The sequence below is a fragment of the Myotis nattereri genome (genome assembly GCF_964212035.1).
Source record: "Myotis nattereri genome assembly, chromosome: 9".
Taxonomy (NCBI): Eukaryota; Metazoa; Chordata; class Mammalia; order Chiroptera; family Vespertilionidae; genus Myotis; species Myotis nattereri.
The window spans coordinates 62,084,170-62,108,486 of NC_138084.1; the positions used below are offsets into that span (position 1 = coordinate 62,084,170).

The window sequence follows — 24,317 nt, forward strand, 5'->3', positions numbered from 1 at the left end:
TGGCCTGCCATAGAACAGGACTCAAGGAGGTCAGGGAGGAGAGGCAAGTTCAAAGTTGGTCTGTAGGGAAAGGGTAAAAGAGGAGAGGGCACAGCCATGGGTGGGAGGAATGGGACAAAGACCTAGAGACAGAGAAATGTGAGTCAAAGACCAAAATGTGGGGCCCACAATTTCAGGTGCTCACCCACACAGACCTGTGGACTACCAAGAAGCAGGGCCTTAAAAGGCTCCCTGTTTATGAGGTCCATGTTTCCTAAAGGTGGAGCTGAATTTCAGCTCCTATGAAAAGCAAACTGTGGCAAATGCCAGTGATTCAGGGTGGAGGGAATTAGCAGTCCAAAGAAAGGGAAACAGGTCAGCAACCCCCATTCTTTCATCCTTGGGGACCTTGAAACTTGATTTTGCAGGATGCACAGGAAAGGAGTCATTGGCTTCCCTCTATTATGCTCTACTCAATTTATTGCTTGGAGACTAAGGTGCCACTTTATTGTTCAGATTCAATGCATAAAATGCAAGTATTCAGCCAGAGTTCTCTAATTAGTATCCAGAGAGCTGCCTAGGCTCTCGCTCTGTGTGTCAGTTTGGTCTTACCTGCTTAAAACACAATGTAGAAGAATAAGATGATTCACTCGCATTACATGTCTCTGATTCTAGAAGTCTCAACATTTGTGCAGTCTTTTGTTTCAAACCTAGAACTCTTTATAGTAAACACCTTCTGAATCTCAAATCTTTGTGCCTGACTTTAATTAGCATTACTGTGAAAATTTACTGATTATAGTAGTGCACTGCCTAAATGTGTTTATGCTTCCTTTAGATTTCAAAAAAGACAGCCCCCTCCCCACTACCAAACTGGTAATAACTGGCATGTGATTAGAAAAGGCAAAACTAATTAAAATGGGTGCAAAGGGGATTGTTTCAGTCACCTACATTAATGCACATTACAGTTAAATATCTGTCAGATTTTCCATTAACCCTCTTGCATTTCCGTCTCCAGGATCAAATGTATTTCTTAACCTCATACCCCCTTTTTCCCTTGGTTGGAAACTTGGTATTCAACAGGCTAAATTACCCACTAATGCTTTAAATGCACAGCTCTTATTGATGGATGCAACACATGGACAAAGACCTTGGAATGAGAATAATAAAAGTCATTCTCCTAACTGTGGATTTCAATCCTAACATGTTTTCGTTATTGTGCTTATGTCTTTCTTGAGGGATAAAGGAGTTAATTGTTGTTTTACACTAATTCACTCTATTGTGCTCTGAACTATTATGTACTACCATGAAATAAAAATGAAAGTGGAATATCCAGCAAATAGAGTTATATTCTGTAAAAGACTAAAACAACATGTTCAAAATTGAACTTGTAGACTTAGGGGAGAGGCCCATGTGATTTGGGCTTGGTTACTGTATAGAGTGGATTGTTAAGGATAAGAACAATACGGTAGATGTACCCAATGGGAATCCAATAAATATTAGGGACAGATGTCTTCTTCAGATCAAAAGCTCATTGAAAGGAGGGACCATGCCTTCCTGATCTTTTAGAGGAGTACAAAGAGGGTTCTTTGGATCACTTAATCTTTTAATCTCCAATTTTTGGCACACTGTAGGTGCTCAATAAATTTTTATCACATGAATGAATGCAAGAATTATGGTTTTTCCCTATTGTGAAACTCTTACTAGTAATCCTGAACAGGTTCTTAAATCTTGATGGATCATGTTGAAGAAAAAGAGAGTGAATAAATTTGCTTTATCATTTAAAAAAATCTAACAAAACCCTTGGATTTTTTGCTTTAAAAACTAAATCACATACCACTCCCTTGGGTTTTTCCATTTTTATCTGGGATCAGAGGTATCAAAAAGCCCAGCAGCAAATCAGCCTAGCAACAGAAGCCTGAAATAAAAACATACACACAGACCAATGGAACATAACTGAGAGCCCAGAAGTAAACCCACATGTATATGCACAAATAAATTTTGACAAAGAAACCAAAAACATACAATGGAGAAAAGAAAACCTCTTCAATAAATGGTGCTGGGAAAATTGGAAAGCCACATATAAAAGAATGAAACCAGACTGCTATTTGTCACCATACATAAGAATTAACTCAAAATAAATGAAAGACAAAGGTACCACACTTGTGGACCTTGATCTAAGAAAGAGGATTTTATGAGTTTGACCTCAAAGGCAATGGAAGCAAAAGCAAATTTAATTAAACAAATGGCGTTATATCAAACTAAAAAGCTTCTGCACAGAAAAAGAAACTATCAACAAGTCTAAAAGGCAACCAACCAAATATAAGATATTTGTAAACAACACCCATGATAGGGGTTAATATAAAAATATGTAAAGAACTCATACAACTCAACAACAACAAAACAATCCAATTGAAAAATGGGAAGAGGACCTGAATAGACATTTCTCTTAAGAAGACATACAAATGGCCAACAAATGTATGAAAAGATGCTCAACTTCATTAGCTATTAGGGAAATGCAAATCAAAACTACAATGAAATACCATCTAATACCTGTTAGAATGGCTATCATTAACAAAATAAGTACAGTAAGTGTTGGAGATGTTTTGGAGAAAAAGGAACCCTCATTTGCTGCTGGGGGGAATGTAGACTGGTACAGCCACTATTAAAACAATATGGAGGTTCCTAAAAAATTAACAACAGAGTTCCATATGACCCAGAAACCCCCTTTTGTGTATCTACCCCCAGAATTCAAAAACATTTCTTCCTAAAGATATATGTACCCCTATTTTAATTGCAGCATTATTCACAGTGGCCAAGACATGAAAACAACTGAAGTGTCTTTTGATAGCTGATTGGATAAAGAGGATTGGAGATATATATATGAATACTACTCATCCATAAGAAAAGATGCAAGATGAAATACTTCCATTTGTGATAACACAGATGGATCTTGACAATATCATGCTAAGCAAAATAAAGCAGAGAAAAAAAAGTCAAGAACCATATGATTTCACTCATATGTGGGACATAAAACTGAAAACAACAAATGAACAAGAAGACAAACAAACACACACAAACTTATAGGCATAGACAATAATATGGTAGTTGCCAGAGAGGAAGAGGGTGGTGTGTGGAGGTAATAAAGGGTGAAAGGGGTCAAATATATGGTGATGGAAGAAGATTTGACTTTTGGTGTTGAATATACAGTATAATATACAGATAATGTATTATAGATTTGTACACTTGAAACCTATCCTATCTAATAACAGACAAACATGGTAATTAACCGTAACTTCACTACCCTTCCCATTGGCTAATCAGCGAGATATGCAAATTAACAAAGATGGCGGCCGGCAGCCACACAGCTGAAGCGAACATGAGGCTTGCTTGCTCCAGTGACGGAGGAAGCCAAGGTTCCCCGCCTGCCGCAGCCCAGCTCTGAGCTCCAGATGCAACAATGTTGCAATTATAGAAGCTAAACAAACCCAGAAACCTGCTTTCAGCAGCCAGCGGGCTCAGAGCTTAGAGCGCCAGTGATGGCAACAGAGTTTCAATTATAGAAGCTAAACAAACCCAGATACCTGCTTTCAGCCAGCCACAGCCTCAGAGCTGGAGCCGGCTCTCAGCTCCAGTGACAGATATAGAAGGTAAATAAATCCCAGGAAAAAAAAAAGAAAAAAAAAAGAGTCTGGGAGCTTCAGTCGCCCGCCAGCCTGAAAACAGCCCTCAGCCCCTCATCCAGACTGGCCAGGCATCCCAGTGGGGACCCCCACCCTGAAGGGGGTGTGACCAGCTGCAAACAGCCATCAGCCCGTCATCCAGGCTGGCCAGGCACCCAAGCGGGACCCCCACCCTAATCCGGGACACCCTTCAGGGCAAACCAGCCGGCCCCCACCTGTGCACCAGGCCTTTATTCTATATAGTAAAAGGGTAATATGCAAACTGACCCTAACAGCAGAAGGACTGGGAATGACTGGTCACTATGACACACACTGACCACCAGGGGGCAGTTGCTCAATGCAGGACCTGCCCTCTGGTGGTCAGTGTGCTCTCACAGCGGGGAGCTCTGCTCAGCCACAAGCCAGGCTGATGGCTGCCAGTACAGCAGTGGTGGTGGGAGCCTCTCCTGCCTCCTCAGCAGCGCTAAGGATGTCTGACTGCAGCTTAGGTCTGCTCCCTGCTGGCAAGTAGGCATCCCCCGAGGGCTGCCAGGCTGCCAGAGGGATGTCTGATTGCCAGCTTAGGACCAATCCCCCAGGGAGCAGGCCTAAGCCAGCAAGTGGTCACCCCCGAGGGGTCCCAGACTGCGAGAGGGCACAGGCCGGGCTGAGGGACCCCCTACCCCTGAGTGCACAAATTTTTGTGCACCAGGCTTCTAGTATAATTTTGTGAATCAATGTTATCCCAATAAATTTAACAACAAATAATAAACCTGCAATATGATGAAAATAGCTCAATTTGAAAATACTCCCTAATTATTTAAATTAAAAATTTATTTTCTCCCTTCCTCTGTTACACCTTCATCTTTGTTCTCAGTTGTTTCAGTATCCAGATCTGTGCCTGGCATATAGCAGGCACCCAATAAATACTTCTGAATGAATGAACAAAATAAGTTGCTAGAATTAAGAATGGAGTACTCAGTAGGACTCAGGTTAGTCTGACTCTTTAGTTTGTGGCAGACCAGGAGACATAAAGATCTGTGGATTCAGATAAGGCAACTTAAGCAAATTGTTTGAAGATCTCCTCTGCCCCACCCCCTATATCAGAATTGGCTTAAATTTCCCACGAGGTAGAAATAAACTGGGAATATAGACAACAGTTAAATTTCAAACAGGTATCACAATAAAGGCCCTGTTAGCACAACTCAAACCACCTCTACCTATTTCCTAACTTAGGCAGCACAGTAGTTCTTAGCATTGGACTTAAACTCAGACCAGTTACTCCCGTTAACTCTGAACAAGTTATTTAACCTCTCTGAGCCTCAATGCCCTCACCTGCTAAAAAAAGGTTGGTAATATCTACCATTTGGGTTATTTGTATATGGCACGGAATTGGTACTAATGTTAAAACAAACAAACTAATTAACTAAAAAACACATGAAAAATCCCCTCTGTTAATTTTTCCAATCAAGATTCTTCAATACAAATCATCTATATATATAAAGCGGCAATATGCAAATTAGCCAGGCATCATGATCGGCTCAGGAGGAGGCTGCATCATGACTGCTCAGGAGGAGCTTCGAGTGCAAATGGGTGGGAGGGGACTATGTGCCGCCCCCAGCCCCAGTGAACACACACCAGGGGTGGGGACATGCTCCGAGTGGCCATGGTGTGTCTCGGAGCATGCCCCTGGTGGGTGGCAGCAGCAGCTGGAGAGAAGCAGCCCTGGTCGCAGATGCCTGGCAGTAACAGGAGCAAAGTAGACCGGGTCCTGGTGGGTGGCGGCAGCAGCCAGAGCGAAGCAGCCTGGGTCCTGGGTTCCAGAGGGAAGCCCGTGCCAGCGGCCAGGGGAAGGAAGGCCTACTCTTGCACAAATCTTCATGCATTGGGCCTCTAGTCTATAATAATAAAAGCGTAATATGCTAATTAGACTGGGCATCCTTCTGGACGACCTTCTGGATGAAGCCGGGGCTGCGAGGGAAGCCCAGGTCCCGGGTGCCTGCCAGCGACCAGAGGGAAGCCCCGGTCCCAGGTGCTGGAGGGAAGTCGGTGCCAGCAGCCAGGGGAAGGAAGGCCTACTTGTGCACAAATTTCGTGCATTGGGCCTCTAGTATTAATATATGTCTGGAAAGTCACTGTGTATTCTGGCTTTAGCACTAGTTTCCTGGAATATTAAAAACAAATTTTTGTTTTCTTTGTAAACTTAACAGATGAATGATAAAATATCAAAGATCAAATGACTATGCAAACATAAACTCCTGGCCTGCCATGGACAACTGTCAGTGTGTCTGTGCCAGACCCTTTCCCTTTTGCCAGCAGAACCCCATCAAGGAGAGTCATAACAGAAATCACCAAATGGTCAAAGGTCACTTGCAATGATCACCTCGCTTTTCTTGAGTCTCTATCCTAACTTCCCTCTGGATTTCATGTCATTTACTTTACCCTTGACCATAGGTTAGTTACTGTCCTTTGGCTTCCCTCCTGGGTTCTGGCTATACTGATTGATTTTGTTTCCCAGCTTTTTTAGGACATTAGGTTGTTTCATCTTTGACCCTTCATGCTCCTGACTTCCTTTAACCTGGTTTTAGCCCCTAAACCCAAACCCTGGCACTAGCCTGTTGATTGACATTTTAGCCCCCAGAAAGGGGCGGTTTGCATGATATATTGTTGTAGAACACTGATTCGTGATGATTTTCCCATTAGAGAAGGTATGTCCTGCTGATTCAAGGTTCTGTCCCTTCTCTGGCACGTCCACTGGCAACTATAAGAACATAGAAGTACTAGTATTGTCTGTATATGAGAACTGCAGTGATTCTGCCACCCTCACCCAGGCCAGCTGGGAAAGAGTTTTCTGAGTGTTAATCTTGAAGATCAGACATAAACAAAATTACCTTTCAAAAGAGGGGAGAACATTAGGAGACTTGCCTGATTTAAGTCAGGGTTGATATGTAGAGTAGTGAAGGATAAACTTGGCTAGGCAGAGGGAGTGTGGTGAGGTTCTTGATGTATGATTGAGGAGCTTGGCTTTAAACTAAGGAGGAAATGTACAAATTTATGTTTCGGTCATAACAAACCATCCATTCACTGGCTGCCTGCCCTCTCAGAATTTTTAGAGATGGGAGAATTCTAAACCAAATATAGAATCCACTTGAGTTTCACGGATCTAATGTTAGAAAGAAAATCACACTTTTAAGTGTCTAATTAAAAAGCTCTGAAAAAAAAGATCACTTTTTGATTCAAGAGGTTAGTGCTTTTGGACTGAACTCATTTATATGAGTCTTGGTCAACCAGTAACTCTTTCACACCTTAAACAAGTCATGAAGATAAATCAGACCTGCATGCATTACATCCCTCTCTTGCCCTCTCCCATAACCTTCAAATCAGAAAGGGAAGAAAATTATAGCCGGGATCTTTTCCAATTTGAAAAGCCCCAAACATCAGCAAGACAGAGTGGCTGAAGACATTTTGTGAAATGCCAAATACCATTTGTTCTCCCAGTCTCTGGAGAAGGGGCTACTCAAAACCACCCCAGGCATGGAACAATCCGATGTTTACAGCAATTCGATTATGCTGCATCGATCATTAGGCACTTCCGTTAGGAGAACAGAGGTGGGTACCCAACAAAGGGAGAGGGGCCCAGGGATCCCCCAAATTCAGCCTCTGCTTGAGCAAGCAGATCTCTCTGGGTTCAGAGTTCTGAAAGTTGAGCAGAAGGCCATCTGTGCACACTCTACTGGGTAAATTACAAGCAACCAATGAACAAATTCAGTGTACCATTCTGTAACAGAAAGCCAAGATTTCTAGCATTTCCAAGGCTAACAGGGCTCCAATTAGCAAATCCCATAGTAAATCTTCCTGTGTTTGACATAAAGTGAGTATGACAAGCAGAAAAAAAGTCATGACTATTGTTTTCATTTAGGATGCTTTGGTTGATAAACTTAAGAGTTGCTTAATTATCAACCCCCCCTCCCATGTCTCTGATCATGACTAACAGAGATTTAGCGAATCTGAAATGAGAATACACATGTGTACTGTTTACTGAGGATGGGAGAGTTAAAACTATTCTCTTTGAGTTGAGAATACTTGGCAATATACTGGATAAGACAATAAAAATTAGAAAAACTTGACCTGTCCAGTGTTGCTCAGTGGTTAGAGGGTCGGCCCATGGATTGAAGGGTCACAGGTTCAATGATTCCTGGTCAAGGACACGTACCTGGGCTACAGGCTTGATCCCCAGCCCTGGTTAGGGTGCATGCAGAAGGCAGCCAATCAATGTGTCTCAGATCAGTTTTTTTTCTCCCTCCCTCCCTCCCTCCCTCCGCCCCTTCCACTCTCTCTAGAAATTAATGGGAAAAAATATCTTTGGGTGAGGATTAACAACAACAAAAATTAGAAAAAAACCTTTGAAATATTTACATCCAAATGAAAGTTGCTTCTCAAAATTATCATCTTGGGAAGGAACTTGTTTATTTTCTTTATTGCCTTCAGAGAAAGTTCACAAGCCAAGAAGCCCTACAAGATCAGTTATTCCTTGTTTTTGACCCTAAGAAGCATTACCCAGCTTGACTATTTTCAAAAACCTCCCTGACAGGATGAATATTGTTGCATTGGTAATAATCCACTCAATGTACTAAAAGCTCTGAAGAAAATCCCCAGAGAAAAACTTCATAACTATATCAAACAATAGCACCATTATTAGAATGGGCCCAACTCCACAAAGGTGAATGCTTTCAAGAGGGCAACACTTATTTGACTCTAGAGCTCTGCTACATTCGCTAATAACTCAGACTCAAGACTTCAGAGTCATAGCTCATAGAATCACTAAGCTGGAAGGGACATTGTGGTTCAATCTACAAAACTGAAATAAAGCTTTAAATGGTAGCCACTTGCCTGTCTATTTAGAAGAGGCCTTTATCTTAGAATGCCACCACCGTTTCTAACACTTTTTGAAAGCCTTCTCAAAAAGGTGAAAATTATCTTGGCGTGATATGTATCATATGCATTGGGAAAAGTAAAAAATCATCTAAGACATTGGAAGATGTTTGTTGAGTTTTCCATTAATACCCATTAATGTGCTTGGATCCTAGAAGCTCAGGTGGGGACTAAGGGGCCAGAAGTATGGTGCACAGTTGTTGATATGAGCAATAGAGCTGGAAACAGGACAGATGTTGGAGGTGGCAGGAAGGCTCCCAAAGAAGACTGATGAGGCACCTGCTGCAAATTATTTATTTTGAATAGCTCCATAATGTTCATCCTTAGGAAGGTCTACAACTAGGAAGTTACACAGATTTTTTTTTTATTCTTTTAACAACTCCGAAGGTTAAAGATTTAAGACTTTCTCTATCCCAAAAGGACTTAATCGACTATGTATATTGTGTAAATATGGTCCAATATGAGAAGACATATTCCTTTTGAGAATCCCACAATGATCTCTAGGTGGTCATTCGTTTCCCAACAAATCCTACCTGTGAGCTATACAACCTAGTGGTTGAATGTACAACCCTTCAAAGTAGACCATCAGATCCCTGGCTCAGCTACTTATTATTTATGTGGCTTTGGGAAAGTTATTTAACCTCTCTGTGCCTCACCTGTAAGATGAAAATAATGGTATTTCCCTCATATGGGTAAAATGAGATACTACAAGTAAGGGAGACAGAAGTCATGCCAGTTATAGAGTACACACTCAAGAAATGCTAACTGTCATTAATATGTCATTACTTATTATTTCCACTTTTATGGTCTCAAGTCTGGGCTCAGGGAGGGTAAATCACTCCCCACTCACTATATTGCTAGAGAAAAAAAATAGTGATAGTTCTCTAATATTATTCTAATATTCTAATATTCTAATAATATTCCTCCAATATTATTTTGTTAGAATTTGAGACTTACTCTAATGCCTTTCCTACATAATATTAATACTTGTTAAAAATATTTCGATATTATATATGGTTCTTTCCATGATAACCACAATAATAGCCAACTTTATTCTAGACTCTAAACTAAGAATTATACAATTTCATTATCAAAAAATCCTAGGGTATATTATTATCATTTTTAAAGGTTAGGAAACTGAGGCTTAGAGGACTTGCTTGAGGTCAAGTACCTAGTGAGTGTTGGTAAGAATTTAAACCTAAATTCATCCAAATCAATATGGCCACATGTAACTGAGAAAGTGGTTCCCCAGTACCACTTGTTTTTAAATGATCCCCAAACTACCCATGTTAAAAACGGAACCTTCTAAAATATACACATGACTCTTAATAAGTCCATTCTTCATAATCTACGATTAAAATATAAAACACTTTTTAGATAAATAAGAGCTGAAAGCTTTACTTGATACACAGCTCTTGAATCCTAGTGGAGTCTAGTTTTCTTACATCTAGGGCAAAGGTTAGCTTGGCCACAGTCTGCGGTCCTTGTGGCATTCTTTTCTGGGCTGTGACCATGAAAACTACTCTAGGAATGGGACTGAAATTAGGCTCTGTGCCATTGCGCTGTCCCAACATACTGTTTTGACATGTAATGTGCTGTCTTTGTGCTTGGACACTATTGTAGACCTGTCAAATTACATGCACAAAGCAACATTCAAGCTCCCTCCCTCACCTCTTCTTTCCTTTCTCTCTCCCTTCCTCCCTCCCTTGCTTGTTCCCTCCCTCTCTCCCTCCCTCTCTCCCTCCCTCCCTCCCTTCCTGCCTTCCTTCTTTTTTTTTTTTCCAGGAAGAGTTTCCTCTTTCAAGTTCCCTAAGAACTAGAGCTTCCTCACCAGTATGTGCTCCGGAAACACATAGCTATTTCTTCATACTATTCAAATATACATGTTTGGGGCAGAATAAAAATCCCTGTTTGATGCTAACCACAGGATATAAGGTAACCACAGATTTTTGTTGTTGTTCATAGTCATGATGACTTCATCCTTTAACACTTAACTTTAACTCCAACATTACTTTCTCCAGAAGCCTTCCCTGGTTTCCCTTTGCTGGGTAAGTTACCCAGCCTCTGTGCTCCCACATCATTCCCCTTGACACTCATAAAATGATAGTCTTTAAAGCCTGTCTCCCTCTCGAGGCCGTGCTTGCAGACAAGGATGGTGTCTAATTTAAGGTTGATACTCAGCACCAACATGGAGTCACAGCAGGATCTATTACGATGGGTGGGGCATTTAGACATTTTAATTGGTTGGTATGGATGTAAACTAGTTGTTAAATACTTTCAATATCACGTGTGGCCTTATGTCCATACTCAGCATAATCACAACACCTTGCACATGGGAGGTGCTCAGGTCGGACTTGTTGACTTAATGACCAATTTATGGGCTGGATGAATAAACATTGTGCATATCAGAATCTGACTGACAACTGGACCTGTCACCAAAGGCATGGACTATAATGAAACATTCTTACTATGCAGGAGCCTTTGATCCCTACAGATCCCGATGACATTAATGCCCTGCAAAGAAATACAAGCTCATGCCTCCATGAGGTCTTCCTATGGATCCATCAGAACCACTACTCTCTCTGTGGTCTTGATCCTGTCCCAGCACAAACATAATGGTAATCAAAGCACAATGACCAAGACTGGTGGTCTCTGGGTACTCTGTGTTTGGAGTAGCAGAGCCCTTACCTGTCGGTGTTGCTGGGAGACTTGGTATCCCAGTCCTGCGACGGGCGGATTCTGCATTTTCTGGAGCAGGATCTTTTGCTGAAGTGGCAAGGGTGACCTTAGCAAGGACTGGTTTGACAGAGGTTGGGTGGGCTGAGAGGGCGGCTGCTGTGCCTGCTGCTGCTGCTGCTGCTGCTGTTGTTGCTGCTGTTGCTGTTGTCGTTGCTGCTGCTGTTGCTGAGCTGACATCGAGCTCTGCTGCTGCTGCTGCTGCTGCTGGGTGTAGTGTAGGAGAGTAGGTTTGTTCTGAGAAGGCAAAACAGAAGGCATCTGCTGGTTTGCTTGATCTGAGTTAAAATGGAACAAAGGCTTGGTGTTGCCAAGACGGGGCTCCATGGCCGTGTGCGAGCTGTTCATAAAACTTCGACTGAGATCCTGAGGCTTTTGCTGCATAAGCACATCCAGGTGCCCTCCCTGGGCTGAGGGGCTGGCCTTGTACATGTAGTTAGCCATGACTTTTGACTGGCTGCTGCCGCCGGCGACCCCAGGCATGGGGGAGCTCTGTGGGCTGAACGGCTGCTGACCAAAAGAAGGGCTAGGGATTTTCTCCTGCCCAAATGGACCTGGAGATGGCCCAGCGGAAGAGGGCAAGGCTGACCAGTTGGTAGGCTGGTGCGGCTGCTGCTGGTGCTGCTGCATCCGGGCATGCTGCTGACGGTTGGCAGCTATCTGTTTGAGCTGTTGGGCATGGGACACTTCCTGCCAGCTTGGCAAGGCCCGGCTTGCCCCCGAGGCTGTCGGAGGCTGAGCCTGGCTCTGAGGGACCGAAGGGATTGGGGAGGAAGTGGAAAGGGCAGTGTTGGCCATGGAGAAAGCAGGGCCGGCTGATGGGGGCCTCAGCTGAGGAGAGCCCGATGGCCCCTGGGTCAGACCAGGTGAGTATTCACTTTTGATCACTGTCTTCTCCATAGGGATGGAGGGCCTGGGAGTGCTCCTCTGGCTTTGCTGACCCAAGTCAATGTTAAATGGATCGTCCTGCTTTATGGTGGCGTTGATCATGTTCTCCAGCTCAAGGTCACTCATAGGAGGAACAGATATGTTGGTCAGTTCATTGAACAGTTCCTGCAGTTCAGGATCCATCAATTGCTCTCCGGAGTCATCTCCATACCTGTTAGAAAAAATATTCTCCTGGGTCATCTGGCCATCCATGTGCTTACTGCAAGACAGAGTCTCTCCTGGCTCCTTCTTCACTTCTTTCAAGCCCATGTTAAACATGCCATTGCCAGGAGAATGTGTGTGGGGAGGCAGATTGTTAGTCTTCCTCAGGGGTGCTTGGCTCATGGGCAAGGTCCCTGACATAATCTGACTTTGTCCATTATTTACTTGGAGGCCCCCTTGTCCTGCAGAGAGGTTCTCCCCGACGCGGATTCTTTTGATATCAAGGAACGAATTGTCAACAAAGCCGTTGGGCCTCTTGCTGTTGGCAGGAGACAGGTTGACTATCTGTTTTCTTTTCAAGGAACCCTGGAGCTGAAAGACAAGAGGGGAAGTAAAATAAAATGAGATATGAATCCAGATGTGCTTCTTATTAAAAGCGACATAATATTTAAATGTTTCTTCCATTTACACACAGGATGGATTAAAAAAGAAGCACCAATGAAGCCGAGTCTGGAATATGATGAAACTCGCAGTAGCACAAACAGAACAAAATAAAATATTTCTGGAGGAGCAGGTCAATTAGTGGTCCGAGATCACTGCGGTTCCCTGATAGCAACATGGGCCAATGGATGAAGAATCCTGCATAGATCATCAGGAGCTATTGATAATATCTACAGTTCATCACCAAAGTGTCATTGCTTTTTGTTGTAGGTCAAAATATCCCACGTGCATGTACACCTAACCCCACACACCTGCAGGCGACTGGCGTGAACACAACTTTGACCAAGATGGGAAACACTGAAAAGTATAATGCTGAGATACAATTTCTAGTTGTTTTTTTCCCCTTTCATTGCTTTTATCCTCTAAGTAAGTATTCGAATTATTGTTGTGCCCAAGGAGATATGCTATTTGGCATTCATCTACTCTTCCTCCTATAATTCTGTGGCTTTGCAGTTGGGCCCATGCAACAACATTGTGTGGGTGAACAGAAACCATGATTTTCTCATTTATCAAATGAGATACTCTCAGCACAGATTTCCCTGGGGATGTTTCCTTAGTGTTTGCAACAACCGATTAGATGTGTATTACTTTATAGATAAGTAAACCAAGGCTCAGAGAGGCTAAGTAACTTGCCCAGTGTCACCCAGCTAGGAAGTGTTAGACCTGGGCTTTAACTTCAGGTCTGTATAGTTCTAAAGCCTGTGTCATTTCCACTATATTATAATGCTGGAATTGGCATGTTAAGGGGTTAGGGCAGTGGTTCTCAACCTTCTGGCCCTATGTAGTTCCTCAGGTTGTGACCCAACCATAAAATTATTTTCGTTGCTACTTCATAACTGTAATGTTGCTACTGTTATGAATCGTCATGTAAATATCTGATATATAGGATGGTCTTAGGCGACCCCTGTGAAAGGGTCGTTTGACCGCCAAAGGGTCATGACCCACAGGTTGAGAACCGCTGGGTTAGGGTTTGCCCAGGAGAGCTGGCAGGGGGAAGTGAGCAGAGACATCCTGGATCTCTGCTAAAATGAGGAACCTGGGAATGACCAGGATGCAGCACAAAGCCAAAGGTGAGCATGATGTTTCTTGTCATCAGTACCTGTTCCAGTAACTCTTTATCTGTGGCTTTGCCCATTCACAGGTGGTATATAGTGATGGTAGATGCACCATGTTTTGCCTTTTACCATTGCTAACTGGTAATCAGAGAAAGGAACCCGACCCCAGTGGAGCCAATCAGCTCCTTCCCTGGTAATCCCAGGGCTCTCTTCGGGTGGCTGCACAAAACGTGGGAGCTGCTGTTCCATTAAGTCCACCTGGGCCGTAGAGAAAGTAAGTCCATGGAAAGAGAGAGCAATGAAGCATAGCGGAGAGACACAAGACTTGATAGCATTTGAGAGCCTGATTCAATCCCAGGTCAGCTCTGCAACTCTCCCTGTTGTCCTTGATACACTTTGTAATCTTTATAATAAATCCCTCCTTTTGCTTAAGCTTATATGAGTTGGGCTTCTGTTATTTTCCATGAAGACTCTCAATGAAGCCCCATGTGACTTCACAGTCAGTGATGAGCAATGTGCAGCAAGAGGTAGGGTATAACTTGTACTGCGTGTGAAGCTCCCCTCTCCCTTCTCTGCTGTCTCTGAGTGTTTCTGGACTCCTAATCTTGTCTACTCATGGATGTAGGCAATGTCAGCACAGAAGACGCTCAGCCATCACCACATTTAGCAGAAACTCCAAGTTGCCACCGTCTGTCCTCATGAGGTCAGAAAGAGCACAGACTAAAGAGGTTCAGCCATGCTTCCTCAAGAGTGGCCGCACTGATTTATTTCAGTATAAGTTACATTTCGAAGGTTCTTTCACAACTAATAAAGGGATACATTCTTTTCCCCAGGTTTGGGTTAGCACCTTTGATTTATTTTCCACCGGCTTTGAAAAACCGGTTCTGCCAGATTCTCCCATGGCTGTGGCCACTCCCTGGGCAGTGCAGTGCATACTCTAGGAAGCAGTGCTAGCACTTTCTCAAGCCACCAGGATTGTAGAGACAGTGATAGAATTAGCAATGGTTGTATCAGCAGTGATAATAATAATAATAGCAGTCATTTATTAAGTGCTGTGTGTTAGGCATTGTGCAAAACTCTCTGTAGGAGTAATCTCATTGGATTCTCACAACGCTAAGAGTCCTCACAACTCTATGAGATTGATACTACAGTGATTTGTTGCTTGGCAACGGGGACACATTCTGAGAAATGTGTTGTTCGATGATGTCATCATTGTGCAAACATCATAGAGTGTACTGACACAAACCTAGATGGCATAGTCTACTTCACATGTAGGCTACATGGTTTAGCGTATTGCATTCCTTTATAAGAGTGGTTCTCAACCTTCCTAATGCCACGACCCTTTAATACAGTTCCTCATGTTGTGGTGACCTCCAATTTCATTGTTACAAATTAAACATAATTAAAGCCTAGTGATTCATCACAAAAACAATATGTAATTATATATGTGTTTTCCGATGGCCTTTGACGACCCCTGTGAAAGGGTCGTTCGACCCCCAAAGGGGTCGTGACCCACAGGTTGAGAACTGCTGCTTTATAGCATCCTAGTGCACTGAATACTGTATGAGATTGCAACACAATTATAAGTATTTGTGTATATAAACATAGAAAAGGTACAATAAAAATACGTTATAAAAGATAAAGTGTGTAAAGGGGGAGTGTAAGGGGGTACGCCGTGAAGGGAAGCACTATTGGAGGGAGGGGAGAATGAATATATCTCAGCAGGTGGGAGGAAGGGAGAGAGGGAAGGAAGGGAAAAGGAGAGAAAGGGAGAGCAGAGATCAAAAGAGACCCAGAGAGAGAAAGCTTGAGATGAGAGATAATAAAAGGGAGAAGGGGAGGAGAGAGAGAAAGGAACTGGACTGGAAGGGAAGAGAGCAGGCTCCTAGGCTCCTCTCACTCCCTCGCCAACTCCAGCCCGGGCAGTGGGCAGATGCATAGCAGGTGGACAGTATGCTGAGCCTCCTTGTCTATTTAAACCTCCCAGAGCTGGCAAAAGTGTAGCTGAGTCCAATCTTTACTTTCCACATTGCAATTTTTTTGTTTATATTTTACTAGAGGCCTGTTGTATGAAAAGATTTGTGTAATACACCTTCCCTCCCCCTGGCTGCCGGCACCGGTTTTCCTCCGGCACCGGGACCCAGGCCTTCGCTCCGGCTGGAGCCGCCTTCCAGCCCACACTGCTCCTGCCTGAGCCGCCTTCCAGTACGCCAGGCCCGGGTCCCCCACGGGAGGGCTGGATGAGGGCAGGGCGGGTGGCGGGGATCACCACGGTCCGGCCCGCCAGCCACAGGTCAGGTCGCACACGGACGACCACCGCTCTGGGTCGCAGATAGCAGGCCTGGATGGTGGTGGGGCAGGCGAGGTGGCACTGTCCCACTGTGCCTGCAGTATGCAAATTAGCCGCCATCTTTGTTGGCAGTTAATTTTCATATCACGCTGATTAGCCAATGGGAGGTGTAGCAAAGGTACAGTCAATTACCATGTTTGTCTATTATTAGACTAGATTATAATCATATGAGACCACCATCCCATCTTTGATCTGTTGTTTACCAAAACATCGCTCTGCAGCACATGCTTGTATTTCTTACCTACCCCTCATTTTTATAGATGAGAAAACGGAGGTTTGGAGATTGAGTAACATTTCAAAGCCACACAAATAGTAAGCAATAAAGTCAAGAATCAAACCAAGCACTCCCAAGGCAGACCCTGTGCTGTGCAGTAAATGTTATCATAGGCCCTGACAGAGGTAACTGGTACCCACACTCATGTACTGAGGAGGACTGGGAGCCAGTCCTGACACGGCATTAAGTTGCTTTGCTATTCCAGGCAAGTTATTTTACTTCTGTGGGATGTAGTTCCCTTCTTTATAAATGGGATTACCTCTGAGAACACTTTCTAGCCTGAACCCAAAAAGTAACAGGCACTGAAGGAGTGCCACCAGGTACAGCTGGATAAATGACTAAGATGGGGAACAGAAGTCCTCCTGAGTGATGCTGCGGAAGACAAATCATGAATAAAAGGGATTCCATTAGGACTCCCTTGAGTATGATGCTTTATCAAGAGAATTGTGGAGACAGTCTGTGTCCCGTTTTGTAGAAGCTTCTAATGAAAGTTGTGTCACCAAGGCCCACTGAATACTGATTAGGCACCAGCTACTGGAACAAAACAATGTCAATGACTCCCAAAGTTCAACCTTTATCTTGAAGTATTTCTTTGCTGAACTAAATATTCATCATCAAATACATGGCTTTATTTTTGGAACTCCCATTCTAGGTTTTAATCAGAGTTCAGATTTCTTTTCTTTTTTAAAAATATATTTTTATTGACTTCAGAAATGAAGGGAAAGAGAGAGATAGAAACATCAACGATGAGAGAGAATCATTGATCGGCTGCCTCCTGCACACCCCGCACTGGGATTGAGCCCGCAACCTAGGCATGTGCCCTGACCAGGAATCAAACCGTGATCTCCTGGATCATAGGTTGATGCTCAACCACTGAGCCATGCTGGCTGGGGCACATTTGTTTTTTTATTGTTGACACTATTACATATGTCCACATTCTTTCCTCAATTTTGCCTGCCTCCACCCAGTGCCTGCCTCCCCGCTTCCCTCTGGCCATCACCATACTATGTCTATGGGTTCAGATACATGGCTTTGAATTGCACTGAGTCATATAGAGTTCTCCACTTAGAGTTCTGTGATAAAAAGCTACTGTTCTAGCAGGAGTAGAGGACGAACACAGTTAGTCATTAATACCCTAGTGAGAAATAGTTTATGAGAAAATTCAATGCCGTCTTACCAGGCCAAGAGTGGTCCTAAGGGAATAAGACAATCAGGGGGATGGTGGGGAATGAAGACATGGGTTTGAATTGAGAAGGATGAGGCCCAGTACAGACCTTATGGGTGGCCTGGATGGAATGGAGGGAGGGGGAAGTATAAGAACAGTGTATATCCTGAAGGTCAGAGGAGTCAGTAACCAAGAATGCGCTTAACAGCATTGAAAGGACAGAGGGAAGAACCAGGGCTGACCTCTCTCACCCGGGGCTTATCCATCAGGCATGGACAGCACAGTGCCCAGAGCACACAGTAGTCTCAGGGGCCCACAAGAATATTTTAATTTATTTTAAAACAGAAGAAAAAAAGCTTTCAGGCTGAAGAAATGTTTTAATATATAATAGTAATATACTTATCTTTCTGCCAACACAGTCGGAAAACATAAGTTTAAATTTGGTAAGGAAGAAGGGGCTCTTGAAAGCAAAATTGCCCAATGCTCACAAAAGGCTCCCATTTAATAACTACTGTGTACGGAGTGCTTATTTTAAGACAGGTATTCTGAAAATAAAGACTTGTGTAGAGTCTCATTGAATCTTTTCACAGCTCTCTGAGCATCATTCTGATCCTCATTTTATAAGCGAAAAAATTGCAGCTCCTGACATTCCGATTACATGGCGAATGGAGGCAGGATGCCAACCCAGGTCTGCCTGGTTCCAGAGTTCTTGTTCTTAATCACTAACCACACTGCTCACTTTCCTTTCTGCCTTCAACTTGCCCGCACGTTGACACTATTCTGGACGCAGTGGACGCAGCCAAGACAAAGAGTAATAGAATGAAGACGTATCACATGTACAGGGCAAAGGGGAGGGCATCTGGGACTCATAGGGATGGATGGCAGGGAGAGAACAGTGACATCATTGGCTGGAGGTTGATGGTGAAAGCCCAGGACATCGCCCTCGAGGCTCCAATATAAGGAAGGGGAGAAACAAAGGGTCATGTGGCCAGTCAAAAAGATTTACCGAGCACCCAGAGAGCGAGAGCGAGAGAGAGCGCTGAGCCGGACCCTCTCAAGTCATCCCTGGCATGAGGGAACATAAACAGAGGATTAAGCTGGAGGCAGGAGGCACAGGCTTCAAAAGAACACAACACTTCCACATCACACGTTCCCATTACCTCGCTGGACGGAGAAGCATTTTTGTTTGGTGCCATACATCTGCACCCCCGAATTATGATGTTTAATTTGTGAGATTAGGTGTATAATATCACCCTTTCAGTAGCCATCCAAGGAAAGGACTTCTTTGGGGAATGATTTCAACACAGCAAGTCTAGTCTGGTTTGCACACTACACAGGGATCACTGTACTTTCCTCGATGAGGTCCAGCAAACTTTCTTTTCCCTCTCGTCCTTGTTCTGATTCTTCTATTTGAACACCTTCGTGCTATGTGAGGCCTGTGTGGTCTCTGCTGGGGGAAGGCGTGGGCCTGCTCAGGGCCTGGTCCAGACACAGTGGCCTGCCTGCCCCAAGGGCTGGGGATGGAGGTGCCCGGACACTATGGACAAGGAAAATGCAGTCCACAGCGGAATCGAGGCTGGGGTCCCTCGGTAAATTCTCCTTTTGAAACAGCTGTGCTCTATTCTTCCAGAGGACTCAAAACATAAACTTCCTGGAGGGATTTAAAGATGCCTATTGCACAATCCTCTGGTTTCTGTTTCATCCCCTGCCCCCTATTCCTTTCCACAAAATAAATGCACCCTTTGTCTCCTATGCTGCCCTAGGAACAAGGACTATGCCACACAAAGGTAACAATTCGGTCCATAGGTCACATATTTTTCTGCCTTTCTCAACGACGCATACACACAAGAACCAAAGTGGCCTCAGGGGACCATCTTGGTCCCATCATCTATAAACTTTCCTCATGGCCGTTTAGAAATAGGGTTGGGAATAGATAACATTAGAAGGAGACCAAACCCTCAAATAATTTATGACTCTTGATCTGATTCTTGAAGTAAAAATGCTTGGAATCCTGGAACAGTAAGTTCCAGCTCATCACAGTACCTGCAGGCGAAAGGGTCCATCCAGGGCTCTCCTGCCCCCAAGCAAACCAGATGGGGTGGGAAGGCTTTTGCTGAAGATGCCAAACAGCTCCCACTTCTGATGTGGCCCTTGAGCTTGCTGCTTTGCTTTTCTGTCCTGCGTGGTATTGTTTTTATCTCGATATAGGTTTGCCCAACTAGATTTTAAGCTCTTTGAGGGTGGACACTGTGTCCTGAACTTGACCTGGATTCCTTCCGGCACCTACCACAGTGCCGGGCATTTTTTAGGTGTTCAAACAGTAGTTTGTCGGTTGATCTCAGTACTTGGGAAGCTGGGTCCTTCTAACTACTGAGCTTTAAAATAATGGTAAGAAGGCTGTGGCTGTGAGCAATGTTTTCATAGTTAATTCATAAGTCATTTAATGGCTGCCCTAGAGATTTGCTTGGGTGATCATTTTTGTCTGAATCCTGAAGTCAGAGGAATGCAAAGCCCTGAGAACTGGAACCACAAGGAAAGCTCATCGTCATCCATGAGAACCAGAAGTGAAGGGTGCGGGAAGCTTTGTGTTGGACTCAAGGTGGTGTGCAGCCTCCAGATGAGATTTCAAACACGGGATGCAACGCTGAGCCCCAGGCTGACCCCCTGCCCCATGCCCTGGAGCTGACGGGACGAAGGCGACTTTCCTATATGATTTTTAGTACCTCCCACTTTTATTCCTTCAAGAATAAGTGTGAGCCTTTTGTTTCGTTTCATTTTGTTTTTGGTGGAAGACATATTAGACCTACCTAGAAAATTTGTTCTGTAACTTTGTTCCATAAGGCTTGGGCTCTGAGGAAATGCGATTACTTTAACCAACAAAGTACCTATTCTTTATGATAAACTAATACATTTTAATATCGATAAATTTTTATCGGGAAGTAAGGCCACTGCAAATTCAGGATCTTTGTAGAGAAAACACATCAACATACTGTCCTTCTAAAGACACTAAATGCTAAAAGCTCCCATATTCAAGATTCTTTAACCACACCCCCCCCCCCCCCCAATCTTCAATGGCTGGCTTGTAGAGAGAAACTAGAAGAGTTGGAATTTTCCTCAGAAACACACTCATCAGGGAACCATTGCAACACTGCCTCAGAGAAGTAGATGCCTATTTTGCCAAGGTAACTGGGAGGCTGTGGGCTCTTGAAGAGCATGGAATTTAGCTGCTAATAAGCCTGAGATCTAAACACTGCTTTCCTCCTACTTCTTAGATAAGCTTGGGCCAGTCACTTAGCTCACCTCTGTGATGGGTTTTTCGCAGGGATTAGCCACCATCTATGGGAAGCACCAGCAGTGCTCCCAGCTCAGAGCAGTGCCCATTACTGGCAGCTCTATTTTTTTTTTTTTTTTAACAGGAGAGGCCAAAGTTGAACCTAATCAGGGTGACACTTCCCTCCACCATCCTGATTGTTATGTGCCAGCCATGATCTAGGCAAAGTCAAAACGAAGATAACAAAATGGGCTTTTCATCATTTGTGAAATGGAATTTGTTTACTCATTCATATATATAGAATGAGTATATATATTCTTTATTGTTTAAAGTATTACATGTCTCCTTTTTTCCCCATTGACCTCTCCCCGGCTGCCCCCATCCCCCAGCACATGCCCTCACCACCCTCCGTCTGTGTCCATTGGTTATGCTCATATGCATGCATACAAGTTCTTTGGTCGCTCAACAGATTTTTATTTAGCACCAAGTGTATGTTCTGGGAGACTACATATTCTCTGTCATAGGGTCGTTGTGAGGACTAAGTGGTTAAAGCACATAAAGAGCCTGGAAAATTGGTCTTAAAACACAGGTCTCAATAAATGTGAGAACTAATAAAAATAAACGAACTAAAAGGCACTGGCCAGTCAGTCTGGAAACAAGCAGAAAGGACCAGCGGAATAGTTGCCCTGAAGAAGGGGGCATGGGATCACAGCTGTAGCAGAGAGAGGACTCGTCTGAGAAAGATAGGAAAAGAAGGCACCCTCGCAACACAGTGACCCCAAATAGGCAAATAAACATGGTATTTTATGTCAGGTATACTGCTAGTGACAGTCTAAACAAAACTTGTTGTCTTAGATTAAATTATACTTGATTAGAATAAATGAAAAAGTTCAAAGTGGAATTATTTCCCCATATTGTTTACTCCCTTAAGCAAAGTCATTCCAGCTTCATTTAATAGCAACCAGTGTGATGACCCTGCACCTAGATCCTCAGTGATCCCAACAAGTCGCTGCAATTGTCTGAAGGCAGGCTCTGCAGGGGCCATCTTTCAGAGAAGGACCCTCGATGTTTAACAGAAAAATGAACAGAATTCTAAGTAATAAAAGGTTAATATGCAAATTATCCCCTCCACCAGGAATTCAACTGGGAGTTTGACCAGGGGGTGGGGCCAGGGCCCCTCCCCCAGGCTGGCCCCGCCCCCAGCTGTCCCCTCCTATTTAGGGTGGGGCCAGCCAGCAAACCGCCCTCGGCCCCTCCCACCAACCGGCCCCACCCCTGGGCAAGACCACATACCTTGGTTGCAGGCTTGATCCCCATGCAGGAGGCCATCAATCAATGTGTCTCTCTCATGTCAATGTTTCTCTGACTCTCTCCCTCCCTTCCACTTTCTCTCAAAATCAATGGAAAAATATCCTCTGGTGAGGATTAAAAAGCAACAACAATGAGAACATATTTTAGATGGGTGATCATGGAATATCTCTGCTGGATTCACAATCTGGGTGGGCCTGACCCACCCATGCACGAATTTATGCACTGGGCCTCTAGTATTCTATAAAAGCCTGAAAAGCCCAGCTACTTTTTGCATAAAATACTTTAACCATGACTCACTTTTTGCCCAAAATATATCAAAGCAAATCCAAAATAAATGCTATATCTAAAATGTTGGCAATTCTCTTGAAATCTCTAAATGTCCTCCTCAGCAGAATGCGCAAGGTATTAAGTTTCATTAATCAAGTGGCTTCTCTCTGCTGGAAGCTTTCATTCTAAGGGGCCCAGCTCAGGGTCCATCTCCTTGGTGAGGCCCTCCCTTCCTATGTTCCCTCATATTCTTCCTTCCTGCTTGAATGATTTTAGCACTCTCTGTCCTATATTGTTTTGGGTCATTAAGGTCTGTGAATTTTTCACTTCAATATGATTCCTAGAAGTCAGTTGCAGAGAGATACCTTGTGCATCTCTAATCCCACAAATCCAGTCCAGCACTAACTGAGGGAAGCATTCGCTGACTGGCTGATGATTTGACTTACTGGGCGTCAGTAACATTAGATGAGTCAATTTATGGGGTGTCTATGGTTCTCTGAACCATACCCTCGTTGTAAACCACAGGGCTGATTCTTTCCAGCTCTCTATCTAATCTAGAGCGAGCTGTGGTCACGTGGCAGAGCTGAGCTGTACTGGAGAGGTAGGGAAATCATGGTTGTTCTAAGAGGTTGCTATTCTTTCCTTATGCTGGTGGGAATTGGACTCATTCCCAAACTTTGGCCAATTTGAATATCAGGAAAACCTAGATAGCAAAGAGAGTGGCCTAATTACATTCCAGGGTTGTCTATTAGTTATTTTGGGGATTGAACACAAGTACCAAAAAGCTCCCACCTTTTTGTAAAATAATATGAAACACAAGCCACCCATAATTCCATGTCAGCATTTCACCTTCATCTTCGGTGGCTTATCTGATTTAAGAACTGAAAGTCCCTATCTCTCAGATCACATACTTCATTCTTCTTCGGGCCCCCTCTGCTTTAAGCACAGGCTCTACCAAGTATCTTGCATTACATTCTGCAAATCTGACCCTACATTTTTCCTCTCCCCACCCCAATCTGTTCTTCACATAGCAACAAAAGGGATTTCTTTCTCACACCCACAGTCCAGCTATACTACAATTGAGCCCGGAATAACATGGTTTTGAACTATGTGGGTCTACCTATATGTGGATTTTTTTCAATTAATATATTTAAAAATTTTTTTGAGATTACCTTACCACTGTGAAGCAAGTGTATTGATTACATGAGGTGACCATAAAGCAATCATATTGATGGTCCTTTGTTATCAATGCATGAATCATTATACCTTTAAATATATATGAATTTCTTTTTCACATTTTATTTATTTTTTATGTCTAGTGGTAGTAATATGTATGCTATCTACAGTGTTTTGTACCATATAAGACAATACTGATGTAGGTACTGAAAGAGGATTCATCTTGGAAATAGACAGCATCAACTTACAGTATACATAGAGTCCAGTACTGTAAATGTATGCTTTTCTTCCTATGATTTTCTTAATAACATTTTATTTTCTCTAGCTGACTTTATTGTAAGAATACAGGATATGATACCTTAACACAAAATATGTGGTAATCGACTGTCTGTGTTATCCGTAAGGCTTCTGGTCAACAATAAGCTATTAGTAGTTAAATTTTTGGGAAGTCAAACGTTTAACTCAGATTTTTGGCTGCACAGGGGGCTGGTGCTCCAAACCCCTGAGCTGTTCAAGAGTCAACGGTACTTTTTTTTAAATTCCCAAAATACA

General features: G+C 43.5%; 1 protein-coding gene across 2 annotated transcripts in view; it reads right to left on the bottom strand.

The window, feature by feature from the left end:
- Window positions 1–24,317, bottom strand: part of MAML2 (mastermind like transcriptional coactivator 2) — a gene marked incomplete at both ends in the record, with an annotated part of 353,771 nt that overhangs the window by 99,712 nt on the left and 229,742 nt on the right. For both annotated transcript variants that reach the window (XM_081099197.1, XM_081099198.1), the window contains one exon: window positions 11,259–12,767. In XM_081099197.1, coding sequence (XP_080955323.1) covers window positions 11,259–12,767 — 1,509 coding nt within the window. The remainder of the gene's footprint in view (window positions 1–11,258; window positions 12,768–24,317) is intronic.